Below are 26,813 nucleotides of genomic sequence, written 5' to 3'. Positions count from 1 at the left end.
AATTTTGCTACAGTCAGCTGTAAAACAGCAACTTTCATAGACTCATAGACTCTAGGACTGGAAGGGACCTCGAGAGGTCATCGAGTCCAGTCCCCTGCCCTCATGGCAGGACCAAATACTGTTTAGACCATCCCTGAGACACATTTATCTAACCTACTCTTAAATATCTCCAGAGATGGAGATTCCACAACCTCCCTAGGCCATTTATTCCAGTGTTTAACCAGTGGTGAGCTCCAGCCGGTTCGCGTGAACCGGTTGTTAAATTTAGAAGCCTTTTTAGAACCGATTGTTCCAGGACAACAGATTCTAAAAAGCTTTTAAATTTAACAAAGGCTCGGGCAGCTGTCTGCCCGGCCCCGGCCCCAGCTCACCTCCCCCTCTCCCCTGAACGCTCCGCCCTCCTTCTCCTCCCCTTCCCCTGCTTCCCGCGAATCAAATGATCGCGGGAAGCCTGAAAAAAGGAGCAGGCAGGTAAGCTGGGCGTGTGGGGGAGGGGGCGGGGCGGCTCCTCCTGGCCCTAGCCGAGCGTCCCAGCCCGGTCCCAGCCAAGCACCCCCGGCTCGGGCTGGTCCCGCCTGCGCGGCTCGGACCCGGCCCAGCTCGGGCACCGCGGCTGCGGTCCCGGAGTCGGGCCCCGCGGCTGCGGCGCCGGTGCCGGCTAGGCCCGGGGAGTCGGGCCCCGCGGCTGCGGCGCCGGTCCCGGTGCCGGCTAGGCCCGGGGAGTCGGGCCCCGCGGCTGCGGCTGCGGCGCCGGTCCCGGTGCCGGCTAGGCCCGGGGAGTCGGGCCCCGCGGCTGCGGCTGCGGCGCCGGTCCCGGTGCCGGCTAGGCCCGGGGAGTCGGGCCCCGCGGCTGCGGCTGCGGCGCCGGTCCCGGTGCCGGCTAGGCCCGGGGAGTCGGGCCCCGCAGCTGCGGCGCCGGTCCCAGTGTCGGCAGGGGTAAGAGGCCAGGGCCAGGACTGGGGCGGGGGAGGAGGGGTTGGATCGGGCAGAGGTTCTGGGGGGGGGGGGAGGAGACAGGGGATGGGGAAGGGAGGGTTGGGTAGGCGCCGCGTGGGAGTTCCTGGGGTCTGTTGGGATGGTGGTGGATGGAGTCGGGGCAGTCGGGACAGGGAGCGGGGCAAGTTTGGCAGGTGGTGGGGTCCTGGGGGGGAGTTAGGGTTGGGGGTCTTGGGAAGGAGTGGTCAGGGGACAAGGAGCAGGGCAGGGGGGGTTGTGGTTTCTGAGGGGGGGCAGGATGTGGGTGGGGGGTGTACTCACTGGGCGGTTCCCTACCGGGTCTTCGGTGGTGGGTCCTTCAGCCGCCGGAGCCGTGCCGCCGAAGACCCAGTAGGGAACCGGTTCCTAAGATTTTGGCAGCTCATCACTGTGTTTAACCACCCTGACAGTTAGGAACTTTCCCAGCAGTCAAGTTGAAAACCAAGCACATATTCAAATTTTTGGCCTTCAATTTTTAGATAACATCCAATCAGGCACTTCACCATACAAGTAGCCATAGAAATGCCACAGTATACTCACCTTTCTTTTTAATTCAGGGTTTTTCCATGACTTTAAAGAATCACCTTTAGATATCAAAAGCACATACTCAAAAGTAACCTTAAAAATCAGATAGCAATGCTAGCTTCATTTCTGCAATGGCTTTTATAAAATTAATTTCAGCAGCTCTGATACTTTAAGTCAATGCAAGACTAATCATGCCAAACTGCAGAGCCTGATTACAAGAATTCAACCCCGCTACAGTGTGTCCTTGGATGTACAAATGGGAAACAGAAGTGAATGCAGATTCTAGCACTCACTCTTTGATAGGAAAAACACTTCAAGAATAGCTGTGAAATGATAAAATGCTACCTGAATTTATGTGAAGGTTATATGCAGCCCTGTATACCTGTAACAATCTCCCAGTCACCATATAGCAAAGTTCCCTCATCTCTTCCTTCAAAAAAATCCAGCACTCACTTATTCCATGAAGCTTTCCAGCTACAGTGACCATATAAGCCTTGTAAAATTTACCTGACACTACTTGAGTAAGATTACTAGCCAAGGAGAAAAACGCCTGTGCTACCATGCCCCTTCAAACTTAAGAACCGTGATTCAGGATCAGCTTAAGCGCATGCTTAATGTCAGTGGGACTTAAGCATTGTACAGGAATTCTTTGAAAAGAGATTATTTCTTGAAACAGGACCTAAACAAACAAAATAGGTGCGTACTACTGCTTATGCACTATACATAAGTAACATGTCAATCAACTTTGAATTTTTATATTATATACACACACACTTTTATATATTAGAGTTTAGGTCTCTCATAAGTCTTACCCTTCTTGGCTCACTCTCTTTTGTTCTCGTATTGTTTACAGTCCATTTCCTCTTTTTGTCCCCCATCTCCCAACATTTCACATCCCTTTTGCTTCCAAATACATTGTTGTCTCTTCCTCAGCCCCTCTATTTTCAGTCTCTCTCTCATTTCTCCCCTCAAAACTGCTCTCATGTACACACACAAAGCCCACTTAGTTTCTAATTTATCCTATCAATCTCTTCTCTTCAACCACATCTGCTCACCCACTACCCTCTTCCTTACACTCACCATGGCCCCATTTACTCATCCCCACCCATCCCATCTACTTACTCATGCTTGCCCCTTCTTACACAGGGCCTGACACATTTTCCAGAAACCCAACTGTCTGTGAACTAGATTAACGGTCCTCACTCTCCTTTCGGCAATGCCCAGGCAAGAAGCAAAGCCAGGCCTCATTGACTGGGAAAGGCAGAGGGTAAATTGAGCTGGCTTGCCACTATTCCATTTGCCAGTACATCTCCTTGGTTCCTGCCTCCTCTGCTCCTGAACTTAAATATATTTTTAAATGAACGCTTAGCCCTTTAGTTCCTAGCCCTCATGATTGCAAAGACAACCTTCAAAATGTGAATCAGTTATAAACCAACTCAATCATGTCTACCTGAACCTGCAGACTGAATGAAATAATGATGTGTAGCGCACACTATTTGCTTAAATGGGTGCTGGTGCTGAAGTCTAATGTTGACATTTACATGGGCTTCATTATTTACTATTTTACTGCTGTTTAAAGCACACAAAGGAGGACTATCCTATTATGAAAATCTCAAAGGTATTCTACAAGCAGCATCTCATTGTGCAGGGATAGTCAATTTTTTTTTTTTTTGTCAAGGTCCAAATTTTTTGGTCAAGGTATAGTCAAGGTCCAGGCTCCAGAGAAAACAATAAAAAAAAAACCCAAAATGATGATAATAAATAAGTAGTAGTAAATTAAAGGATTTAATGGTCCGTTCAGTCTGGTGGTCTGGATTTCACCCACGGTCTGCCTATTGAGTACCCCGTCATAGTGTGTCATAAGTGAACAGAGCTTGAGAAAGTTTTTTTTCCCCCTGAGGAGTTTATGCTGGTTTTCCTACCAGAATGGTAGGAACCTGGACCCTGCTTGTGACATCATATTTTGTAGCCTCGATCTAATAGGTTCCTGACAAAGCCAAGCACCCAAATAGTCTGGTTGGAAGGAAGATGGGGGAGAGATAGTGTGTGTGATCCCCCAACCTCTACCTCAGAGCTAACTACTACAAGGATGGTATCAAGTCCTTTCGTACTTAGCCTTTGTCTATGTTCTGCGACACCACTGAGCAGCTCCAAAGCTACTGTCCCCTGCTGACCACAGTTTTTCCCAGCTGAAGCAAAGCTAAATTGACCTCATGTTTGTCAGTTTTACTGCTGCCCTTAGGGTTTCCTTTAGCAGCAGTGATAGTGAAGCTGCCTCTGGTCAGTTTCCACTTACTGCAACTTGGAAAAGCTCTAAGCCGCAGTTAGGGCACTTCAGCTGTCTGCAAGCTCCAGAAAAAACACTGCATAAAAAGTTTAAATTCCATTTAGACGGTTACCAACTCAACCAATAAAAGGACAAGAGGTAAAAGCCAGAAGCACTTTCTCAAGAAAGCACTATATCAAGTCCTATGGAATGCTCATGCCCAAACCATACCTCTCTGTGGCTGTTTGGTATTAAGTGAACCCCATTTTTTAGATTGTTCGTCATATACATAAAAAGAAAAAGACATATCAGTGTTAACAAAATACAAAGAGTGGAGCAGCTACCTTAGTTTATTATACTCTTTCTCCAAAAAGTTACTGTCCAAAATCAAAATGCACTTGTAAATATTAGACCTCTGCACATCTGGTAACAATGTACTAACAATATCCAGCCTTGTATATCAGCAGCACATCAGTATTAATCAGATTTGTTATGCACAAACTTAAAAAAAGTTGGACCGGCAACATTTTAAGTTATCACTTCAAAAATGTTTCTAAAAACAAAATAAAATCTGATAAAGTCATCTACACTCTTATTTTATATTTAACTCCATGAACAGACAAAGTCTGAGGGAATTTCATCACATTTCTAATAGTTACATTTTTTAAGGTGCTCACCAATACCACAAATTATGTAGCATTTTTCAGATTGAAAAATCACTGTTATGGAACGGTCTCCCTGTTGATAATGCACTTTGGAAAGAGAAAGAGGAGGAACACCATGATTATTTCCTAGAGATCCTTGTAAGGACCTGGAGAAGCAGCAGTCCTTATTGTGACCATCCAGAGACTGCAGATGGGATTTGCAGGGAACAGCCATTTAGCACCCCCTCGTTACTAATGAAACAAAGTGACATCAAATTAATTCAACTCCCTAATTCTTTTTTTTCCAATCAGGATCTGACCTAGAAACCCAGAATGCCCCACTATGCCGTGCAAAAGATAGCCCCAAGAATGAAGAAGTGGCGATGTTCAATTTAGTCTCATTATCATTAGTCCTTCATTCATAGAGTTTTTCTGGTGCATTGTTTCTAAAGAGAAGAGCAAAACAACTACCAATACCAGTCAATGTCTGTGGCAAATAGTTAATGGGAGTAGTTCCACTCATTCCTGTCCTCTCCCTGATTCTACCACATGGGCAGTAGGAAACTCAGTAATGCCCCCATGATGGCAGCATGACATCCTATTGCTGCCAAGCTAGCAGGCCAGTCCTTTACTGACCCATTTTAAAAGATTAGGAATATTAGATGCTCAATGTATATAAAACGTGTGACATTATAATCTGCCTATACCAATGTTGCAAAGTGAGGGAAGAGATATTCAGGCAGAACTGTAAAGTTATTAAAATATTTTGGAAAGCATCTTGACTATACTGTATTTGCAGACTACCAAAAATACACTTTTCTAAAAGTGCCTAAGTGAATGACAAATCCACAGGACAAACCAGAAACAAAAGTCTGAGCTGTCAGATGGCCCACAGTTTGGCACGGTCTTCTCAGGCATGTACCCTGCATCAAAGCATTATCGTTACGAGGTCTAGTTATGTCAAATGCTGAGAGGTTGTTGGTTTTTGTTTTTTGCTCAGAAAAACTGCAGTAGTTTCACAGAACACAACTCTATTCATATTTTACCACCAGATTCCACTCTGTCCTGAATCTGGCTTGGAAAGCCATCTGGATCAAAGACACAGGACTCCCAAAATCCAGGTATGAATATCAAACAGAAGTGCACTAGCACAAGGACAGTCTCCCTCTTTGGGCCCATACACAGAGTTTGGTCTTCCTCAGGCACTCACTCCTCCCCGGTACCTTTTACTCTGTTAAGAAAGCAAACAGCACACACACTTTGGAGTTTTCAAATCATTATCACTATTCAAATAATAAGCAGCAGAAAGAGACTGATAGAATAGTAAATGCTAGTTTTCATATCAACACATCACATAAGAAGGTTCACTCTAAAACAGAAAATGCTGCTACAGTGAAGGGCAACACGTTCCTGACATCATTTACTAACCTCAGTCCAGTCATACTAACTCAGCAACAAAAACCACCTTTTACTATCCTGTAAAACTGGAAACTGGAAAGAATGACCACTCTGCACGTACTGTTTTCTACTTGAAGCAGTATCCCCAGTGCACTGGTCACATTTTGTGAGGAAGAAATTATTATTAAAAACTTTTCTTCATTTTCTCCATCTTCCTTTTCCTGCCAACACAAATACTGTTTAACAACACATCTCCCATACGATATGAACAGGAAACACATACTTTAGATTTTAAACTGCAGTTCTTTCTTTATAGATAAAGTGGCAACTAGAACCAGCTTTTCCTCTCCTCTTCAGTGACTTCTCACTACAGGTATTTAAGTAAGATGCCTTTTAGTCCTCATCCCAACTCTTCACAGGACACTTTATCTGAACATGAACTAGCATTTGTCACCAAGATCACAACAAAAATAGAACATTTCAGCCAAGCCACTTGTCAGGGTAAAACAAGTAGTGTTCTGACTATCCCACAGGGGCGGGAAAGTTTGCATTTTCACTCTCTGGAAGTCTTTTCCCGGATGTCTTCCATCCTTGTTTCCTTCACCTAAATCCATTATATTCAGAATCCTGATGCTTTTTTGCACCACTGCCAGTCATAGCAAGGTAATTCTGACCAGGCCAAATGACAACAACAGAATGTTTGCCATTTTGATCTTTCATTACTCAGCATGCATACAAGCAAGAAACTGAAGGATTACCTATGCTGTGTGCTAAGGAACACAGACACCTAGCAAAGAGGCTGCAGATCAGTTGTTAACATCTGACTTTTAACCTCCTTGCAAATAAAGGCATTATACTTCTATGCACAGAATTGCCATAATCTCCTCCTCACACCCACATTGCCCAAAATCTCTGGTCTTTAACATACCAGTTTTTATTTTTCTCTATTAAGGATCAAACAGTATTTCTCTACTGTAATATTAGAGGAGCATAACTACCAGTTTGTCTATCAAGACATTCACAGCTTGTAGAATTTATTTACTCTTACATACTTTTGTATGATTTTAGTACTGCTCAAAAATTGTGGTTATCTACCAATATGCTTGCATCACATGACCTACTCTGAAGTAAATATATCTGTATGCTTAAATCACTTGATCACTGAACAATTCTATGACTCACGACACATGCATCCCATAATTTATCGTGTTTGTGCTATGGAAATGCTCCATAGAAGCATTGCCACAGCAACATTTACTAGTCACCTTAGCAACAAAGCAGCTTCACTACTGTTCTCATATTTCCCACTGAGTCCTAAACAAGATGGAAGAGTATTAAGACACTTACAATTTATCCCTCTATTTAACCAAGTTTGAATCTTTGTACCCTTCTGCAGAGAGAGAGAGAGAGTCTGCATTCTAAACACTGAAGAAATATTTTAGAAGTCATTAGACAATGTGGACCAGTTTATTAAGTTATCATAGGGTTTTTTGAGAGGGCAAGGCTTTACCCATGTGCCACTTGACTAAATCCCCAAGACAGCCCAGGAAAAAAAAATTGGGGTTATCAGATGGCTGTACTAATTCTCTTAGGTCTTGGCTACACTTGCAAATTTGCAGCGCTGCAGCAGGGTGTGAAAACACACCCTCTCCAGCGCTGCAAATTGCGGCGCTGCAAAGCGCCAGTGTGGTCAAAGCCCCAGCGCTGGGAGCACGGCTCCCAGCGCTGTACGTTATTCCCCACAGGGAGGTGGAGTACGGACCTCCCTGGCGCTTTGACTACACTTAGCGCTTCAAAGCAGTGCTTTGAAGTGCAAGTGTAGCCATAGCCTTAGAAAAAGAAAAGTGGCAAAAATATTTATAATACTATTATTATTGCTGTAAGAGGCAAGGGTTATAGAAGTAATGTCTGAAACAGCCACTACATCTTAAGGCAATGATCCTGTATTATGTTCTATGCACAAAGACTACTGAACCCTGCACAGAGCCCCACTGATATGACTGGAGCCTTGCAAGGTCACAGCAGTCAAGCTGCATACCACATGTTACAGGATCAGGCTTTAAATTGTATTTGTTTTTCTTTCAAATACACGTTAGCCAGCTAAAGGTTCACAGCAGGGTGCAAATTTAACATTTTACCAGAAATTACTGATTAATCAATTAATTTTGTTCATGAATTTCCTGCTAGCATCAGGAAGGTCTACTGCCTAATATTAGATAGCAATTTATGTATAAAACAAAATGTAGCATCTTTTCAGCATCAAGATCCAACATAGGAGGCAGAACATAAGCTGGGGGAAGTTCTGAAATACAGCTGTATAGAGTTCTATTCAATTTTAAACCTTTCACCAGAGATCAGCAATTGGGGGTGGGGGGAAAGGAATGAAAGTATTTACATGTTCTCCTGTGAGCATCGTTGTTGAAAGCCACAGCTGGTAAATTGAGGAGAACACTAGGCAAGGTTTATCACATCTTTGCCAGTTGTTATTCTGTTAGAGAGATGTGTCAGGATTCCCAGCAATTCAAGCTGCACCAGAGCACCAAAAAGACTATGCTAGAGGCATTCAAGAAGTGCAAAATTCATATCCCTGATTTAATCAGCTGCTATACCAAGGAGCAGAAGGTGAAACAGGGCAGTAAAAAGTTTTACTGAGGCCAAGTCTATACTATAGACTTACATCAGTATAACTAAGTCACTCGGGGGTATGAAAAATCCATACCTTTGAGTGACGCAGTTACACTGACCTAACCCCCGCTGTAGATAATGCTATGTTGTCAGGATGGCTTCTCCCATCAGTATAGCTACCGCCTCTTGCAGAGGTGCATTAACTACACCAATGGCAGAAACTCTCCTGTCAGCTAGTAACATCTTCACTGAAGCTCTACAACAGCGCAGCTGGGCCACTGCAGCACTTGAAGGGCATGTCTACACTACAAAAATGATGTTGACTTAAGTTACATTGACGTACAACCACTGCAGTAATTAAATCACTTTTGCATAGCCACATATGCTCGTGTCAGTGGCGCACCACCTCACCAGGAGCGCTTGCACCAATTGTACTGTCAGTGTGGGGCATTGTGGGATGGTTTCTGAAAGCCAGCAACAGTCCATGTAAGCAATGTAGTGACACTGCGTCGACCTACGTACGTCAACCTAAGTGCTACGCCTCTCACAGAGGTGAAGTTATTAAGTTGGCATCAGGGCCAGCTCTACTGTTTTTGCCGCCCCAAGCAGCGCGCCAAATTGCCGCTGCGGACGGCGGAGGCAGTCCGTGTGCCCTTAGGGCGGCATGAGCGTTTCCACGGCAGCGGCAATTCGGCGGCAGCTTCTGTCTTCAGCCGGAAGACAAGCCGCTGAATTGCCCCTGCGGGCAGCTGAACATAGAAGCTGCCGCCGAATTTCCGCCGCCACGGAAACGTGCATGCCGCCCTAAGGGCACACGAACTGCCTCCGCTGCCCGCAGCAGCAATTCGGCATGCTGCTTAGGGTGGCAGAAACACATGGACTGCCGCCCTTTGCAGATTGCCACCCCAAGCACCTGCTTGGAATGCTGGTGCCTGGAGCCGGCCCTGGTTGGCATAGTGGACGAGTTATATCATCAGGAGCAACATTTTAGTGTAGATGCTTAGAGAGTTAGGTTGATGCAAGGCAGCTTACGTCGACCTAACTCAGCAGTGTAGACAAAGACTAAGTGCAGACCTGCCTTGAGAACCGAATTAATATCTGCAAGTGTAGTCGCTGCAAAGCCCATCATGTGCAAGAGAAACTCCCTTACTAAAAGAAAGCTGCATTTTTAAAAGTTGATAGATTTAGCAATTTTAACAAGCCTATAAAACTTCCCATCAACTCATAGCTAATTAATTACGCACAAGAACATACTCACAAAAAGTCATAATACCCTTCCCACTCCCAACAATTCTTTATTAGTTCCAAATGCATTTCATCCAATGGAGTCTCATGAGCCAGAACACTGCTAAGTTATGGATTTGAGAAAAGTGCAAATTGTACTGTTTGGGGTTTGGTTTCATTTTTTGCTATTTTCTGCATAATCAAAAGTGTAATTTTAAGATTACATTATAATAGTGAGGGATAATCCTCAAACAAGTCCGAGAATCTGAAAACAAGTGCATCTGAGGAAACTTTTCTCTCTCCTTCCCTCACCCTCCAGACTATTCCCTGTTTTCTCTCTCAATCAACTTGATCTTCTTTTGGCAATAGCCTATTCTTCCCTTCACTTTACCCCTGTGAGCACTTAGGTGACCTGCCCTCCCTCCAACAGTGGCATCCAGGTGGCAGGACCCAGATGCTGCTGCTCTTACAACACTTTGATACTTCAGAAAGTGTGGGGGATTTCATGGAGGGCATTACAAGTGTGCAGTGCACTCTGAGGTGTGAGTAGTGCTGAGAACTGACGAAAGCTCTAGCAGTAGCACCCTGTAGAAAGTCTATCATGCTTAGGACCAGGCAATGGGATACTGTAGAACAACAAGCCTCTTTCCTCTTGGAAACTCACTCAATACACCTTGAAGGGAACAGAAGGCTGAGGGTTCTAGAAGCTAAGCTTGGTTGCCATTTTGATACTCGCTGTAGATTAACAATGAAATCTTTGCTGTTACTTTGCCAAGCTACCTTTTTGTTCACATATTTTTATTTTAGTGGCCACAGCACCATAGTAACTTGACTGAGGTGAGGAACTGAGCAGGTGCAGATCATCATCCTGTCCACCAAAATTATTAAACAAACAAAGACCAGGACAATAACTCACAATTATTAAATTGCTTAGATGACATTTTCTACCAGCCCTACTCTTAAATTCTTGACTATGAAGGGGCACATCAACCCAATAAATTATACATATACATAGACCATCCAGTGTTCTACTAAGATTTTTCTTGAATTGCAACTTTGAATTTTCTGCAAATACAGAATAAAACAGTGATCTGCTCCTTAATTACTTTGTTACAAGCTGTTGCAAGGAAAACAGTTTGGAGACTGATGGAACCCAGACTACTTGCTATGAATTAGAACTAATTTTACAAATATCCATTAAAAAAATTAATATGACTTAGGAAAAAAGTGCTTTGTGCCTTTTGCAATAGAGCTCAATGACAGTACTTCCACGCACTGTCCCATGCTACTGCAAAACCTCTTTCCCTTGGCCCAAACAACAATACATCAGCCACAGACAGTTTCACAGCATGGTGACTGCCCTTCAGGACTTCTGATGGTCTAACACATACATACCCTGCCACAGCAATAAGTGGAGGGGATGAGATAGTTACAAATGCATTTTCAATTTCACAGCTACAGTTTATTTATAAATAAGTAGATGTGGTAGATTATTTACTTGACTTCCCTTGCAACCCCTCCATTTTGCCTGCCTCCATATAGTGAAGGAAAGCTACATTATTGGAACTTAACAGTGCCACCCATTTTTAAACAGAACTTCACAAAGGGAACATGGGAAAGTTCTACTTAAAAACTAATGGTGCAATAAGACCCTGAGTTTTTAGTTTCAGCTGTTAAGGTACTAGTTCATCTACTGCAAAGTAGATCCGTGTAGGGTGATAAGTGCTATGACAATAACCTGCTATTTTCACAGAAGCGACACTGCCGAAAGGTGCAACTTTTCAAGAGACATTCATAGATCAAAAAAAAAATGCATGGAAAACAGCAGAGGTCACAACTCTATATCTGAAAATGTGACTGGATACTGTTATGTAAATTTGTATTAGTTACTGCTGTCACTATTAATCATTCTTATTTACAACATTCTGTAGTGATAAAAATTCTACTAGTTTCCATGTATTATGTAGTTTTAGGACAAACTGCTATAGTATACATACATACACACGCACATACACTTCAAAAAGGCATCTTAATGTGCTTACATCTATCATTGTCATTTTGATCAGCAATGGCATCTTCCAGAGTGACAGACTTTGGCTTCTTTTCATTATTTCCCTTCAAGTTTTCCCAGTCTGCCTGGTTGAATCTGCAGACCTCTGAGTCTTTGGTTGCTGTGTGGCCTTCTCTCTCTTTCATCTCCAACTCTGAGAAGCGCATCATTGCACGCTAGAAAGAGAATTGATATGAAAAAAATCTCACAATAAAAGCTACTCTATTTACCTTACCTTATATGAAAGTATTTCCAAAGAAAAATCTGCTCAAATCCAAAGTTTGAGATAGATATCTAACATATAAAGTTTAAAATATCTCAGTTGTATAAAAATATTCAAAATTTCTAGTATCTATATGTAAAAATCCACACAATTCTTTCATATATAAAGATATACTGTATATAAACAAAAACATTCTGTTTTGGAGGTATAAGAAACAAAACAAAAACATAAAAACAGAAACTGCACAATGAATAAAGACGACCATGGCCCACAAACTTCCCTTTGTGTATTTGGAAATGAAATTTAACTCAAAGGTTTATGTAAGATTCTAGTAATAAAAATTTGAAGAACTGACCTCACAGTAAGCAGCAGGTAGACATAAAATACTGTCCTCTTGTAATCCTTCCATCTATGTAATTAAAATGGGCACTCAATGGATCATTTAAATAATTTCATCCATTTTTATAAGCATAAACCAATTCTTTTCTTAACAATGCACAACAATTTGGTTTAATTCATCTTTTAATTAAAAGTAAAGTATCTTAAGGAAATTCCTACACAATATCTGTCATCGCTCAACATCAAATTCAATACTGCTTCTATTCCTTTACTACATTCTTGATTGGTGAAAAGGTTGCATAGAAGTTGCATAAAACCCACCAACACATGGCTGCTTCTCCTCTCCATCAAATGTCATGTATGGTATAGCAATCAGAACTTCTGGATACCCTTTGCTATCTTACAGTACAGGCCTACTTGAGAAGCTAAAGCAACCACTAGTCTAACATATCATGCATTCTTCAGCTCCCCTAACTGCAGAATAGTTAATACTTATGTTATCAGCACTTTATCAGTTCTCATTTAAAGCATTTTTTAAACTGACTAGTGAATACATATAGTTCACATCTATTACTATTCACATAACCTGGCTTCACAATTTTATAAACAAAAAATTATTGTTACCATTTCTGGCAACATTTAGTCCAAATAACATATTCCCCACCTGTGTAGGATATATCAAATTTAATACTTGACTGTGACTTTATAAACAAAAGCACAAAAAATGCTTTGGTAGTTAAACCTCACAGACTCACCTGCAGTGCCCGCTGCTCTCGGCTGAGTTGACTAGAATCTGCATACAGTTCAGTTGTAACGCACTTGAATCGATCACCTACATAGCCAGCAGAGTTTGCAATTCTTTTTGCCAATTTAGATGGCTTGGGTTTCAAAATTTTGCCATCTGTAGATTCTAGATCATCAGTTCCATCTTTGGTATATGTCTGATTAGACTCAATATTTGACTGTATATTTCCCATACAAAGTTGTTTTGCACCATCCTGTACTTTGCCAAAACACGTAGCTGGACCATCACTTCCATGAGTATTCTCTAAGAAAGCAGAGGAAGGCTGAACTGGTAATCTTTCTTTATTTTGGCTTCCTGATACATCCTCTCTCCTTAAATTGAACAGTGATGAATTCTGGGCCTGTTTAAAATTATAGGTTTCGTGGAAATCATTATTTCTTCCAAACTCTTCTCTCATTACAATAAAATCTCTGCGCTGAAACACTTGTTCTACCTTGCGCTTCGTGACATCACTAGTTTGATTACTGCTTTCAGTAGTAAAGCCAGCTTTTGCTACATTTGTTTCACTTTTCACATCTTGTTCATCTCGCAGAAAATCTGAAAAGATGTGTTTGTCACTTTTGGCCGCGTTCTTACTATGACTTGAACTTTGGTGTAATTTTGTGTTCTTATCAATAGGTACTTCATAATGTGTCTTTGTACTGGTTTCCAGCATCTCTGGCAATCTGTTTCTTGTACCAGGATCCTCATAGCGGAGCCTTTCATGTGATCTAGATCTTCTTTCTGATTTTTCATCCTTATTTATTTCCAAAGCTGAATGCTGTAACAACATAGGATGTACCATCCCCATCCCCAGGGCATCTTGATAGGTCATAAACTCTCCTCTAGCAGCTGGCAGGGTGTAGGGAATGCCAGGTTTTGGTGCCAGATGCCCAGGGAAAAGACTGCCATTGGGTAACAAAAGTGGATGAGGATACACAGGTCCTTTTCCATGTAAAGATAAAGGGCTTATAGCTATACCCTCTGGAACCGGAAATGGGAGATAACTTCTTGGATATGGCAATGGTGGAGATCGGAATGCCTCATTTGGAGGTAAAAACATGGAACTTGATGCAAGGGCATTCTCATTTGCTTTGAAACTAGATTCTTGATTATTGGATTTAGTCACTTTACTGTTATGTTTTGCAGATGTTGCTAAAGGTTGTCCTATATGCTGTATGACAGATGCAGTACTTTCCATAGCACTCCTGTTTGTCTTGGTGCAATCTACATTGGCGTTTGGGGCTGGTGAAGCAGATGCTGGCCGACCTCCACTTGACACAGACCCTGAAATATTACTGACTACTGCTTCTGTTCCACCCATCCTAGGGCAAGAAGAACTTCTCTGTTGTGGTATCACCCAGTCTAATGCTTTGTTTTTCAACTGCATGTTTTTACCACCGGTATCTTCGTTCGGACTTGGACCAGGAACAACCCAGGATGAGGGCGCAGTGCTAATTATTTCAGGTCTATAGAGAGGACAACCATTTCCCGAAGGAAAAAGAGTTTCTTTCTGAACATCGCTGCCAGGTAAAACTAATCCACTTCCACCTCGGCTATGAACTAAAACAGTTGGTGCCATTTTTTTAATAAGGTCAGATTTGGTTGTCTCTGCATCAACAACTTTTGATGACAAGTCTAACGGCTTGTCTATGACATCTTTGGCAGTTGTCTGTTTTTCTAGTGGCAGAGGTGACCGGCTGTCCTTTCTATCATGACCTGTTTTTCTTACATGTGTTGTAGCTTGCTGTGAAATTTCACCAGTGTCATGTGTTTTGGGAACTTTTCCATTAGATAGTCGTGAAGGAGGAAATTCATTACTTACACTCACATATGGCTTTGGGAGCGTAACTGAAGAAGGGGACGTCGAAATTCTGGAAAACTGTTTGTGATACTCAGAGTAGGTATCCCCAACTTGTGTGGGCAGATGAACTCTAGGAGATGGTCTCGGTGAATGAGATAACAAGATAGCAGGGTCTGTCGACATATTACCAGCAGCTGACTTTGCAGATGGGACTCTGGGCTGTTTGCTGTTCTGAATATGTGGATAGGCATGAGAGTCAACAGGATTTCCAGGACTGACGCCCATCTTCCAAGACAAGCTTTTATCTGGACAGTGTACTAGTGGGGGAATTGCTGGAGATGCTGAAGCAGCTGAGATCCTCATTGGTGAAGCTAAAGATGATGGAATGTGGGGAGTAACGTAGTGAGAAGGTGGCAGATATAAAAAACGTTCACCATTTGTACATACAGGTGAATATGTCAGATGTTGTGGTAAGCTGTATGTGGACTGCTGAGGTAGCAATGCCTTATACATGTTCAATGAATACTTATTTGGTGAGTCAAGAAAAGGATATAGAGCAGGTGTTGCACCCTCCATATAAGGATTTACCCAGGGAAGCCTTAGGTAACTAGCACCATTGACATTAAGAGGACTTTGTTTGTCACTTGAAGTTCTGTCCAAGCCTAGTGTTTCCCCTGTTGGAACAGAATTTTTTTGTATTCCAGGTGGTGTTTTATATATAGCACTGAAGCCATTTGGGGGTTTTCCAGAGACAGCTGCATTTTCTATTGCTTCAGAGGGATTCGATTTGAACTGCATCTCTGGATTTCTTTCAGGAGTAAATCCAAGACCAGCTATAGAACTTGTAGCATCCCGTCCTTTCTCTGAGCCAAGTCCACATAAACTGGAATAGACAATACTACTGGGAACTCTAAGTCCTTCCCGCATAAGTCCAGACCTGTCCATGCTCAGAGCTGCGAGACTGTCAATGCGATGTGCTGTAGTTGCATCCACCTTTGTAGAATAAGAAATGTATTATTTTTGCATGTTGTTAAAACAACATTACTCTAGACTATAAACACATCTTTAATTTCAAAGAGAAACAATACTAATACAAATACACTGTTCATTGTTAAAATGTATGTAGGTTGATTGAACTGGTGAACATGACTGCTGGAAATAAATCTAATTAATTAAGATGTTGGCTGCTTCATGTGTGTCTTGGAGAACCTGACAAGCTGTAAACGGGCACTATTTAGTAAAACAATTTTTAAAAATGAATAATTTGAGGAGATGTGTTGACCCTTTCACACTTGGAACCTAACTATGTTACTACTGCCTTTAAATAATCATCTCCTTAAATTTCCACTTCTCAGCAGAAACCCTTACTACAAGGCAGAAGACAGCAACTAGGTCATCCCAAAAATGCAATCCTTTCAGAGGCACAAGCCTTTTGAAATATCCAACAGGCATCACTTTTGCAAGTCTGTCTGCAAGGGAAAATCCAGGATAGGAGGCTACATGTGCGCCACACCCAAACTCACCACCCCTTTTCTACAACAGTAGTAGTGGGGGGAAAACAATCTGACTTGTTTGGAGATGGAGCTCAATAAATTTATTAACAGGATTATATAAGGGGGTTGACAATGATAGCAAGGGGATAGACTCGATAACCCAGGAGGTCTCTTCCAGTACTACATCTCTATGAAAAGTACATCAATGAAACCGTGCTGAAATTTTTTTTATTTCCACTTCCGACTTTTTAAACAGAGAGCCAAATAGCTGGTGTTTTGATTTATTTAGTGACTTTATAAACTAATCCTGCCAGAATCACAAATGTGCCACAACGCATTATTCCTAATGGCTTAGAAATAACAGTGCTGGTGGTGTACCACTCTGCATACAAAAGAATTAACAAGATAACAGAACAGACTGAAGGAAATTGTTTCTACCATGAGGACTTCTTCACACCTTTGAAAAATAAAAATCTTTTACTACAGCTTGAAGAAGGCCTCTTACCTGAAGCAACTTGTGTCTTAATTGTAGTCCTAGCTGCACTCAAGATATTTTAATAATTTCTTTAAGTGAAATGTCATCATACAAAAATGAAATAAAAAATAATCAGATGCTATTTCAGTCTAAAGCTATTAATCTCTTACCACGCTGTGATTCAGGTGATTTTCTTCCCTCAATTCCAGTCTGCTTTTCGGAGCATCACCATCATTTACTGGAATTTTCCTATTAAAAATGTAAGCTTACTATTTGAAAATATTCCTTGCATATAATATTAATAAAAGATTGTAAGGCTCTATATTTCAATTTCCCCATAACAATCCCATACGAAATTGTCTCCATCCTCTACATTAACTCACACACAAAAAATGATATTTAAATACTGCCTGAGAACAGATTCAAGGTAAAAGAGGTTTTGACATTAAGAAAATTTTAGTCCACTTCAAAATAACTTATCCCAAAGGCAAGTGGCTTCTTTGTTAGTTTTTTTAAAACTTCATATGTAGTGACAATTATGTAATTTAATGTACCATATTCACATACCATCTCTAAATGTTAGAGAAGGGAAAATTAAATACACACTAACATCATACAAGCGTCACCTAGTCCATGCTAAAGAGTAAGCTCCACATCTGTGTCATACCAGTTTTGCAGGGCTGGGACTTGTTATCACAGAAAGCACCAATAAAGAATATACCTTAGTGCCAACTTTCAAATCCCATGAATAAAACAGCTGACATGAAGCAGAATGAAAGTTTCATCATTACCCAGAAGAGAGAGTTTCAATCATCTGATATTTAAAGAACTAACAATAACTTGAAAAAAATTAAAATTACACGTCTGATTTTATAAATCTGTTAATGATACAAATACGCCTAATATTACTATACCTGGAAACAATTAGGAAAAACAATAGCAAAACTTTTTAACCCAGTTTGTTTACTTTGTGTTTGCACAGAGCTAGCACATAGTCACCTTTGCTGTTTTCCCCTGTATAGATCACAAACACCCTGCTTCTGGGGGGCGGGGGGGGGGGGGCGCGGTCAGTCAGCAACAAAGGAGAAAGTTGTTTAAAAAAACAGAGGAGGAGCGGGGAAGAAACAGGAAAATTTTATTGTAAAAAATATATATCACAAAAGTTGGCAGGGTTACTCAAAGTTAAGTGTAGTCTCTGAAAGTACTACTGAGGTTTATTGTTTTTAAATAAACTAGGTTTCAAGTTGGTGGTGTCCCTTTAGCCATAGAGTCCACTTGGAAAATATGTATTAAGAAGCATAACTAAGAGTCTTGAATTAATAGTATTAGGAGAAAAAAATAACATATGGGGTGACAATAAGGAATCCAGTACCTAGATAAAAAGGCCATTGTTTCGATTTTTAATCACTGGGCAAGCCATTTGTTTTAAGGCACTGAGAGACAAATCACACGGTACTGGCATGCCTAGCACTTAGAGTTTAAAGAATATGTATTTGGATTAATACTCCTGCATAAGAACGAAATAATAAATTAAGTGAAAAAGTGCATTTAAAGGCTGCTTAGGGGAGTAATCTTTTTTAAAGGGCGCTACTGCTTCACTGAACCAGGTTGCCTGTTAAACAGTAAATCACTAGCTGGTCTACTGCTGTCACGCACATGTCTCCCCCCCAATGCTGGCCTGATCTCGATGCAAGAAGGCAGCTATCTACTCAGGCATTAGGAAAGCGAATGAACTCTGAAATCTCACATCACAGAATCTCACCCTGGTTTAACTTGCCAGAAGCTTAAATATTTACCTGTCTTCATTAATTCCACACATGCGGACCCTTTCATTGCTCATCCAGCTATGAACGTTGCCATACAGGGGAGTTGCAGAAAGCATGACGTCGTCTTAAAAGCGCTGTTTTTTCTTCACGATTTTATATTCTATTAAAAAACAAAAGTTGAGAAGATTAGTCTAGGAGGAAGGGCAAACAGCACAGTGGAGCAGCCAGCCAGCCAGCCTCCCTCCCTCCGGGTAATTAATAATGAATGCAGGATTGGTGTAGGGAGTGAGCTGCCTAGGCTAAACATGCTAAGGGAGAGATACCCTGTAATAAAGGAGCAAATTGAGGGCATTTATAGGTCAGAGGAGATGGATCTTTTCCCTAGTGCACAGCCACAAAATTAAGAATCATTCCAGGCTATCGACAATTTAAAAAAAAAAGTTTCTCCAATGCATTTAATTTGAACTAAGAAACGATTGGACTGGCAAAGTCTACGCTGAGCCCCAAACATGTCTCATGCACCTTACGTACACTCAAATAAGGAGAGATTCTGCACACTAGGTAATGCGTTTTAAACTGGAAAAAAAATCTACATTAGGAATACACAATAGCAGAAAGCGCATTACAATAACAAGTATATACCTTCTCTATCACCCACCCTACTAACTGCTGAGAAAGCTTGTACAGTACGAGTTAAACTGAAGAGGTGCCTCTGTGAAACGGATCTAAAGGAAAACTCCCTTCTAAAGTTTGCACATGGGTTAAAAATAGCAAGTGGGTTGCTGAGCTCCCTACCCCTTGATTTGATTAAGCACCAAACCCTGATGGCTTTTGCATTGGAGCTGCTGCGAGTGCTTTCAGTAATTCAAATGACGCCTGCTTACTTCAGGGAAAGAAATCATTAGCGGGCTCGCTGGAGGAGTATTAGCAGTCCGAGAGGATAGGCGCTGTGTGGTGCAGAAGCAAAGGCAGGTGAAAGGTAACCGGATTGTCGCGGAGGGGGAAATGCCTTTTCTTCCTTTCTTATGCCATCGCCACCCCCATTAAATTCTAGTTTGCTGCATGAGTGAAGTGTCAGGACAAGCTGCGTTTTATTAACAGGATTATCGCGGCGCATGATTTATTCCAGTGCAGGATTTTAATTGCTCTTTGGAGGTTGAGTCGTTTCTTTTGACTGAGCTTCAGCCTGCATCCTGCTGTTAAATGCTGGGTTAATAAGTAGGGGGAGACTTTAATGCACAGGATATCCCTCAGCTCTTCCTCTCTTACAAAAATAGAGTCCTTCAAACGGGAGGCACGGCACTCTTTTTACACATGCATACAAGCCAGTAATGGATGGTTTCCCAAAGCATATATGCTTCTCGAGTAAACTCATTTCCTTTGTCAGAGTCCACGATATGCAAATGATTACTTTGCTATTTAAGGGGGAAGAATCCCAGATTGTGTGTTTAACACAACACTTCACACCCGTTCAGCGAGATTCAGGAAATAAAACGGCAGGAAAGCCCCGTGTTCTCAAACATCCCTTCCCCCCCCCCCCCCCTTAGAGAAGTCTATTGTGTAAAGCCCCATGGCTGGAACAAATGTATATTAATGCAATAACACGTTCCCCCTCCTCCCTCCAGAATAGTTAGCTTTCAATAATGAAGTCCACAAAAACTGCGCTGAGGACACAAAAATCTGTAGAGATTAAATAGCGTGCTATCACTCAAAAGGAGTTATTTCACTGGAAAGACGGTTTCTGGACAGATTTACTGGTTTCCAGATGCACGGCTCGTAATGTTTTCAATAGAGCAGCAGCATGGAGAGAGTGATTTAGGGTTTTACAGGCGGTTAGTAGCCGCCCCGTGCGCTGCCTCATCTGTAAGGAATGGACACAAAGTCCAAATAGATAGGGCTGTGTGTAAAGGGGCCCACTGCTCTCCCTTTTTTTTAAACGGAGGGCACGAAAGGCAGACAGATATTACTCATTAGCGGAACTGCTAATGCTCCTCGTTTCCTCGCTGGAAGTGTATCATTAACATCAGCTGCGGTGCCTGAATTAAAGCCTGTCAAGCCCCTGCCATTTGCAAATAATGAAATACTAAAAATTACGTTCGCGGCTTAAAGGTTCACTGGCTCGCTGGATCGGGCAACACGAGAGATCAAACTGAAAGTGCCCAATAAAAAGGCAGCCAACGCCCGAAGTATTTAACTAAAAAAAAAAAAAAAAAAACCTACGTTTCGACTGCAAGCCAAGAACCTCCCCTCCTCCGCCAGCTGCACGAAGTTTGCCTGAGGCCGAGGTGTCTGTGCCGGCAGGCTGCGTGCGGCTGGAAGCACAGACCTGCTACTGAGCGCTTGCAAAGAAAAATGTTGCAATCCCTTCTCCGAGGCAGCACTGCAGTCCCCTGAGCCTGCGAAGAAACGTCTTCTCCCCCCCCCCCCCCCCCACACACAGATACACAATCGTTTTGCGTGTGCAACTGAGCAGCTTCTCCAGGGCGTGCAATATTAATGCCCTCTAACAGAGCTACACTGATCCCAGTTATCCTTTCGGAGCGGAGGGGGGAGGCAGTGGCTTTGCGATCGCTTTCGGGGTCGCGCTGTGCTGTGGATACGTACGTGTGGCTGTATTTATAATCGCCGCCCTGATGAACTTTTTGTGAACTGTTTAAAAGTGGAGGTCTGTTGAACAAACAGCGGCGCCACTGCCAGCCATAATTTCATTGCAACAAGCAAGAGACGTTAACTCTTACGACTCCTTTTTTCCCCTCTGCGGACAAGGGGTCGCAAGATGAAAGAAGGTGACCCACAGCCCTGGGGGATGGCTCCCCTCAGCGTTACAAATAATCCACCTCCCCCAGCACCCCATTATCAGCAGGCAAATCCCTCTGTAAAACCTCTATCGCTTCCACCAACCCTGAAGCATTTAATACGCAAAGGGGGGGGGGCTCCTGCCTTCCATTTACAGCGGGTCTACCACCCTCCCCGCAGGGAGAGGGAGAAATCCGGCTCCTTTGGTATTTTCCTCCGCGGATCGCCCCGATCTCTAACCTGGAGCGTCCGCGGCCGTGCTCCGAACACAGCCCGGTGCGCCTCTGGGACTGCAGCCAGGGGCAGGAAAGGACGCGTTTAAACCCTTGCCCGCCCGCCCGCCTCGGATCCAGTTTCCCGAACCATCCACAGACCACACCACGGCCGGCTATTTGCAAGCGGGTTTCTCCAGCCCGGAGTCAGCCGGTGCGAGACCCCGCCGCCTCCGCACGAGAGAGTCAGCGCTGCAGTTGCTGGCTGCTGCCATGCCGCTCTCGCGTACGTACCAGCACGGACTGGAAAACCCGTTCCCCTCGGGGGCAGGAATTACCGAGCGCTGCTCCGCCAACTCCTCGCAAACTAGCCTGCTGCGGGAGGAGGGGTGCCCAGCAGAATTCTGCCTGGTATGAGCGAGCACGGAATTTCCTCCCGGAGGTGTCTGGCTGGGCGAGCCCTTTGGCGCTATATATAGCGCGTGATACACACACAATTTCAGAGCAGTGCCGGCGTGCGAGAACCACTTGCAAAGACTAACCAGGCTTCAAGCGTACCGCTGAGCTGCCCCTTTGCCTTCTTGCCCCCCTCCCCTCCCTGCCAGGCGTGCTCGCTTTGCATGGCAGCGCTGGTGCCCGGAACACCCAGTTCTCGGCGCTCTCCGCACGCAGCCAGAGCTCCGCGATGCAGAGACAGGCACAGACACACACAGCGCTGTTTGGGCATTTGATTAAAAAAGGGAAACGTTTGGGTCTCCCTCGCAACGTCAACAGACTTTTGGCAGCCATTGACGCCAGCAGCAGCAGCAAAGTTTTGTTAACACACTCCTGGCTTGGAAACTAGAAAAACCCGATGCCGGGGGCCAGGGGACGCCGCCGCTCATTCTTGCCTCTCGGGCAGGGAAGCCAGTGCAAAGTGGTAGCGCCTTGCCCCTCCCCCGCCTTCCCTGGAGTCACTATTGTGAGGACGTTTTCTCGATTAGGAACAAGTGGAAAAGGTGAAAGCAGGGTAAGGAAAGGAGAGGAAGCCCGGCTGGGGACAGGCAGCTGCAGAGAGCCAGGAAGGGGAGAGAATGCAACGGCGCACGAGTTCCCTTTTGGCGCCTTTACTCTTTCCACCTCCAGCTCCTTCTGGCAGCTCGCCAGTTTCCACTGCAAAAGCCACAGACCCACCCTCAGTGCGACTGCAAGCGGCTAGAAAGCTGCATGGGTTAAAGTTTGCGAGTAATGTAGTAAGCGAGTGGCACCGACAGAGCAAGAGGTAGTTAAACAAACAATCTGGCCCTCGGAAATGAAAATAGTGCAATAAATTACCCCGTCCTGATTGTCTCCAGGCCACTGGAAGGATCATTTCTAGGTTTGTGAAAATCCCTAAGAGAAGTGAAAAGCAATTGGGGATTCATAGCAATCGACTTCGATTAGACCAAACTGTTCAGCCGGACTTTGATTTATAGGGCAGAACTCCTACAGTATTTATAAGCTTAAACAGGGACACAGCTACTTATAAACGTGTTTAGCCACCTCGTTTCTCTTATACCCATGGCTAATATATTTACAAATTATACAATTACTGACGTTAGAAATTACTTTAAAGACACCATATTGCACAGTTTAGGATAACTAGTGTACAACTTTGGGATCGGCGGTCCAATATTAGACAGGCGGTTAAAGGGGAGGGGTTTTTTTTAAATAAAAAATACCCAAGGTATATTTTGCAAGATCTACACAGCATCACTGATTTGACACACATTTTGCAAGCCAGGGTACGAAGCAGCAGGCTAAGTAGCCGCCGCATGGATCTGCGGATTAGAAAAAGAAGTTTGACCTTTACCCGGGACGTGTGGCATTTCATTTAACCATAAAGCTAAGTACAATGTGCCTGCTAGGTCTCTAAACCGATTTAAAATACATATTGAGTCATGCACAACACTAGTGCATTTCGGTTTAAGAAAAACACACACACACACGAGGGTCGGTGACTATTTTAAGATTTTAAAACAACCTCTTTCCTCTGCGTGTTGACTCCTCTTTCCTGCCGAGGCTCCCACACAGTCACGTGTAGAGAGGCTATCAGGACTTTCTACCGTGTAAACAAAACGCGGCGGAGCCATCTGAGGGCAGCCAGAGCTGCTACTCGGCATCAGCTACATTGGGAAGAGGACGGGGACAGGGGTGCGCCCAGAGGGACTCCACCCACAGACAGACAGACAGACAGACGCTGCAGCCGCGGGAGGGGGAAGTGGGGAGGCAGAGATGACTGTGGCCTCTGTCTGCGGCTCTCCAGCTGCCAGCGATTGGAGTCGCGGGGGAGGGCCGCAAAGGGCAAGCCCCCGCCCCTGGGACAGACACGGCGGATCAAAGGGGGGAGGGGGAGGAAGGATTAGACATTGGGGGGCAGAGGAGGGTGTTTCCCACTGAGGCGAAGGCTACGAGGGGCTCCCGGGGGCGGGAGACGTGGGGAAGGCAGGCAGGCAATGAGGACTTCAATCGATCCCCATTCACGGCCAGGCACTGTCCCCCCCTGCCTGGCCCAGTGACGATTCCCTGCCCCATGAGGGAGCCCTCCGGCATGCACCCCTTCCTCCGCCTCTGTGCGTGATCAGGGGCGCGGGCCGGGGGACCCTTCACCGCCAGATGCGCCCGGGAGGAGGCAGAGCAGCAGCGCTTGGTTCACGTGCGTCTGCTCGCTCGGTCTCTCGCGCGTCCGAGCCTGCCACAGAAAGTAACTCCGCGGCGGCGGCGGCCCCACCGCCCCCCCACGCACCCAGCCAGCAGCAGCCTGCGCGACCAGGCGAAGCGGTGCCGGGCTCTCACCGCCATTTGCAAACAAAAGTTTTAAATTAATGATAAACCTGGGATCGGCGGAAGGGCGGCGGAGAGGAGGCCAACGAGGGAAAGTTAAAATGGCTGGCGATCCTTCAAATAACCCTGGCCGTCTCGCCCACGTAACGCGACAGAGTCCCAGCCTTCTCTGCCAGCGCTGGGGAACCACCGCACCTATTTTAGGGGGAACCCCGCGACAAAAGGGGCGGGGAAGGGAGCACCCGGCTCACTTTGGAGAGTTCACAGAGGTGCCGGTGTCTGCAGGTTATTAGATCTGGAGCGCGGTGAAGCACATGCTTGAGCCCCCCCACTGAAAAACATCGAGGAGGTGGGGGGGAGGGAGGACATTTTATTTGCTGAAGCGGAGACACGGCTAGCACCCCCAAGTTGGGGTTGTTTAGGGTGAAGAGGGGCCTTGACACAGGGGAGCGGACCCTCCACGGGCCACCCTGTGAGAGTGTTATAAGGGTCACCGCCGAAACGTGTACTTGGCAAGCGGTAAGTGGCGACACCAGTTCCATGGCGCTTCTGCGTCTCTCCCCCCGCCCCACATTTCCCTTGCGTGAATGGCGGAGCTGAAGCGGAAAAGGCTTCGGCTCCACGCGGAGGAGGGGAGGGTACTAGAGTATAAATCGCGAAGGGCAGCTTCGCATTTCATCCTGCCACTTCTCCAGCAGCGACATTAATAACGCCCCCTCCTCCTCCTCCTCCGGGGAGGAGATGACTGGGGAGAGAGGCTGCTAGGCGGACATGCCAGAGAAGGGAGCTCCTGCACCATACGCCACAGAGCCACTAGATCTGAACCCCTTTTATCGATGGCCCTTAGCCACCGCCTGGCCCCCCTTTCCAAGCGATAGTTTAGGCTCCCTGTGCTACCGACCCCCTCTTCTGCATCTCTCACTTCCTAGACCGTCCGCGCCATTTTAGAGAGACACAGAGGAGCGAGGGTTTCCGCTGCTGCTGCTGCCAGAGACAACAGGCAGCAGCCGAGCCTGAGCTGCGCAGGAGGAGCAGTAGGAGAAGAGAGATAGATACAGCCGGCCTGGCACAAATGTGCATTTCAGGTAATTAAGCTAACATTGCATCCGCCGAGCGCAGTCTCGGGGAGAATGGAGAGCGCGCAGGGCCGGGGCCCCCACCCCTTAACCCTTCAGAGTCCTTACAGCTCAGGAGCTTTCTATGCTGGGTTGATTTCGTATCGCTATTGTTTTGAAGAATAAAAAAACACCTTTAGCCACCTTTCCCTCCACACACACGACTGGCTTTGGCGAGGCTCGCTGCGCACATCTAACTCCGCTCCCTGTACAAACGCATTTTCCATCTCTCCCCCCCCCCCTTCCCCGCTTATTTTGCTGACAGGAAACTTCAGGTTGGAAAAAAAAATACCCCCACACATTGAATAGATAAGTCCGCCTGTTTCTGTGAGAGCCGAGCGAAATGGTGCACTCATTTCCGCAGCATTATCTGGCTATAAATACCACCGTTCTGGGCCCCTTCTCCCCACACAGCACCCCCTGCTAGAATGATTAATGGGACATACGCCCTTGGTTTTCCTCTGACCGCCCCTGATCCACGTTGCTTTCTCTCGTAGTCACCAGCTCAAGCTGTACCGTACGGTGGGGGAGGACCTCCCCCCCCTCCCTCCGCAGTATCCACGGGGGACTTTAGCAGATATTGATCAGGGACGAGTTGATTTTGCATAATTGTGGCTGACAGTGCCTGTGGTTCCCTCATTTACGGAGCAACAGCTTTGAGAGGCTGATTGATTAGGAACAGCCCCCTCCCCCCCCCGCTTTCCCCAGACAGACACACAACCCATCACCAAGAGGAGGCAGTTTGAAGGCGATTCTCTCCGGAGAGTAAAGCAGCTCCTCATTATACAGCAAATGGCCGGCGCGCCGACAGCGAGATATTAAACTTGGTCCCCTGTCTAGCATATCTAGCTTAACTAGCCTGGGGTCCGTCTGCTCCCTGCAGGACTTTGTCTGTGCAGCGAGGTTTGGGGGCGGGGGGGCGTAACTAACTGCACTCTTTTAGGCACAAGATAGACAGTTATATTCAGCGATCATTTAAGACATGCGCTTCGGAAGTTGGAGCGGCTTATAAACAACTCAGTCGGCGTATGCTTAGCAATACTTGGAGAGTACCGCCCCGCCTCAAAATATAAATAGTGTTTCCAGTGCGACTGTTTCCCTCTCCTGGGAAATACTTTCCGAGTACTTCTGAAAATCACGGAACATTTTAGACAACGGTTATAAACAAGGAGCTGCGCGCACAGCTATACGTTTTTACATAACTACTGGTCCCAAACCCTCACATCGTCTTCTCCAGACCGTGTAAAGAAATAGTTATCCTATAGAGAGCAGGTAGGGATGTACCGGTCATCTGATT

At 44.9% G+C, this 26,813-nt stretch overlaps 1 protein-coding gene and 1 long non-coding RNA gene across 7 annotated transcripts in view; one reads left to right on the top strand and one right to left on the bottom strand.

Moving 5' to 3' along the window:
* Positions 1–26,813, bottom strand: part of BCOR (BCL6 corepressor) — a 70,853-nt gene that overhangs the window by 31,411 nt on the left and 12,629 nt on the right. For 4 of the 5 annotated variants that reach the window (XM_045002714.1, XM_045002717.1, XM_045002719.1 and 1 more), the window contains exons 2-6: positions 18,622–18,751; positions 16,996–17,074; positions 13,025–15,850; positions 12,286–12,339; positions 11,700–11,883 (exon numbers count right to left, since the gene is read on the bottom strand). In XM_045002714.1, the coding sequence (XP_044858649.1) occupies positions 11,700–11,883; positions 12,286–12,339; positions 13,025–15,850; positions 16,996–17,074; positions 18,622–18,707 (3,229 nt within the window). In that variant the 5' untranslated portion in view covers positions 18,708–18,751. Of the gene's footprint in view, positions 1–11,699; positions 11,884–12,285; positions 12,340–13,024; positions 15,851–16,995; positions 17,075–18,621; positions 18,752–19,475; positions 19,591–26,813 lie in introns of those variants that run through there. The other variant, XM_045002716.1, reaches the window with a different exon arrangement.
* On the top strand, positions 416–15,695 carry LOC123362281. Of its 2 annotated transcripts, XR_006576393.1 has the most exons (5): positions 435–471; positions 5,463–5,531; positions 6,125–6,181; positions 14,383–14,583; positions 15,562–15,695. It is a non-coding gene; the product is annotated as an uncharacterized LOC123362281 (long non-coding RNA). The 2 variants fall into 2 exon arrangements; XR_006576394.1 differs by lacking the exon at positions 6,125–6,181 and having other exon boundaries at positions 416–471.

Source organism: Mauremys mutica, chromosome 1 (assembly GCF_020497125.1).
Source record: "Mauremys mutica isolate MM-2020 ecotype Southern chromosome 1, ASM2049712v1, whole genome shotgun sequence".
Lineage (NCBI taxonomy): Eukaryota > Metazoa > Chordata > Testudines > Geoemydidae > Mauremys > Mauremys mutica.
The sequence above is the reverse complement of the archived record's forward strand: the minus strand, read 5'-3'. Positions and strand labels throughout refer to the sequence as shown.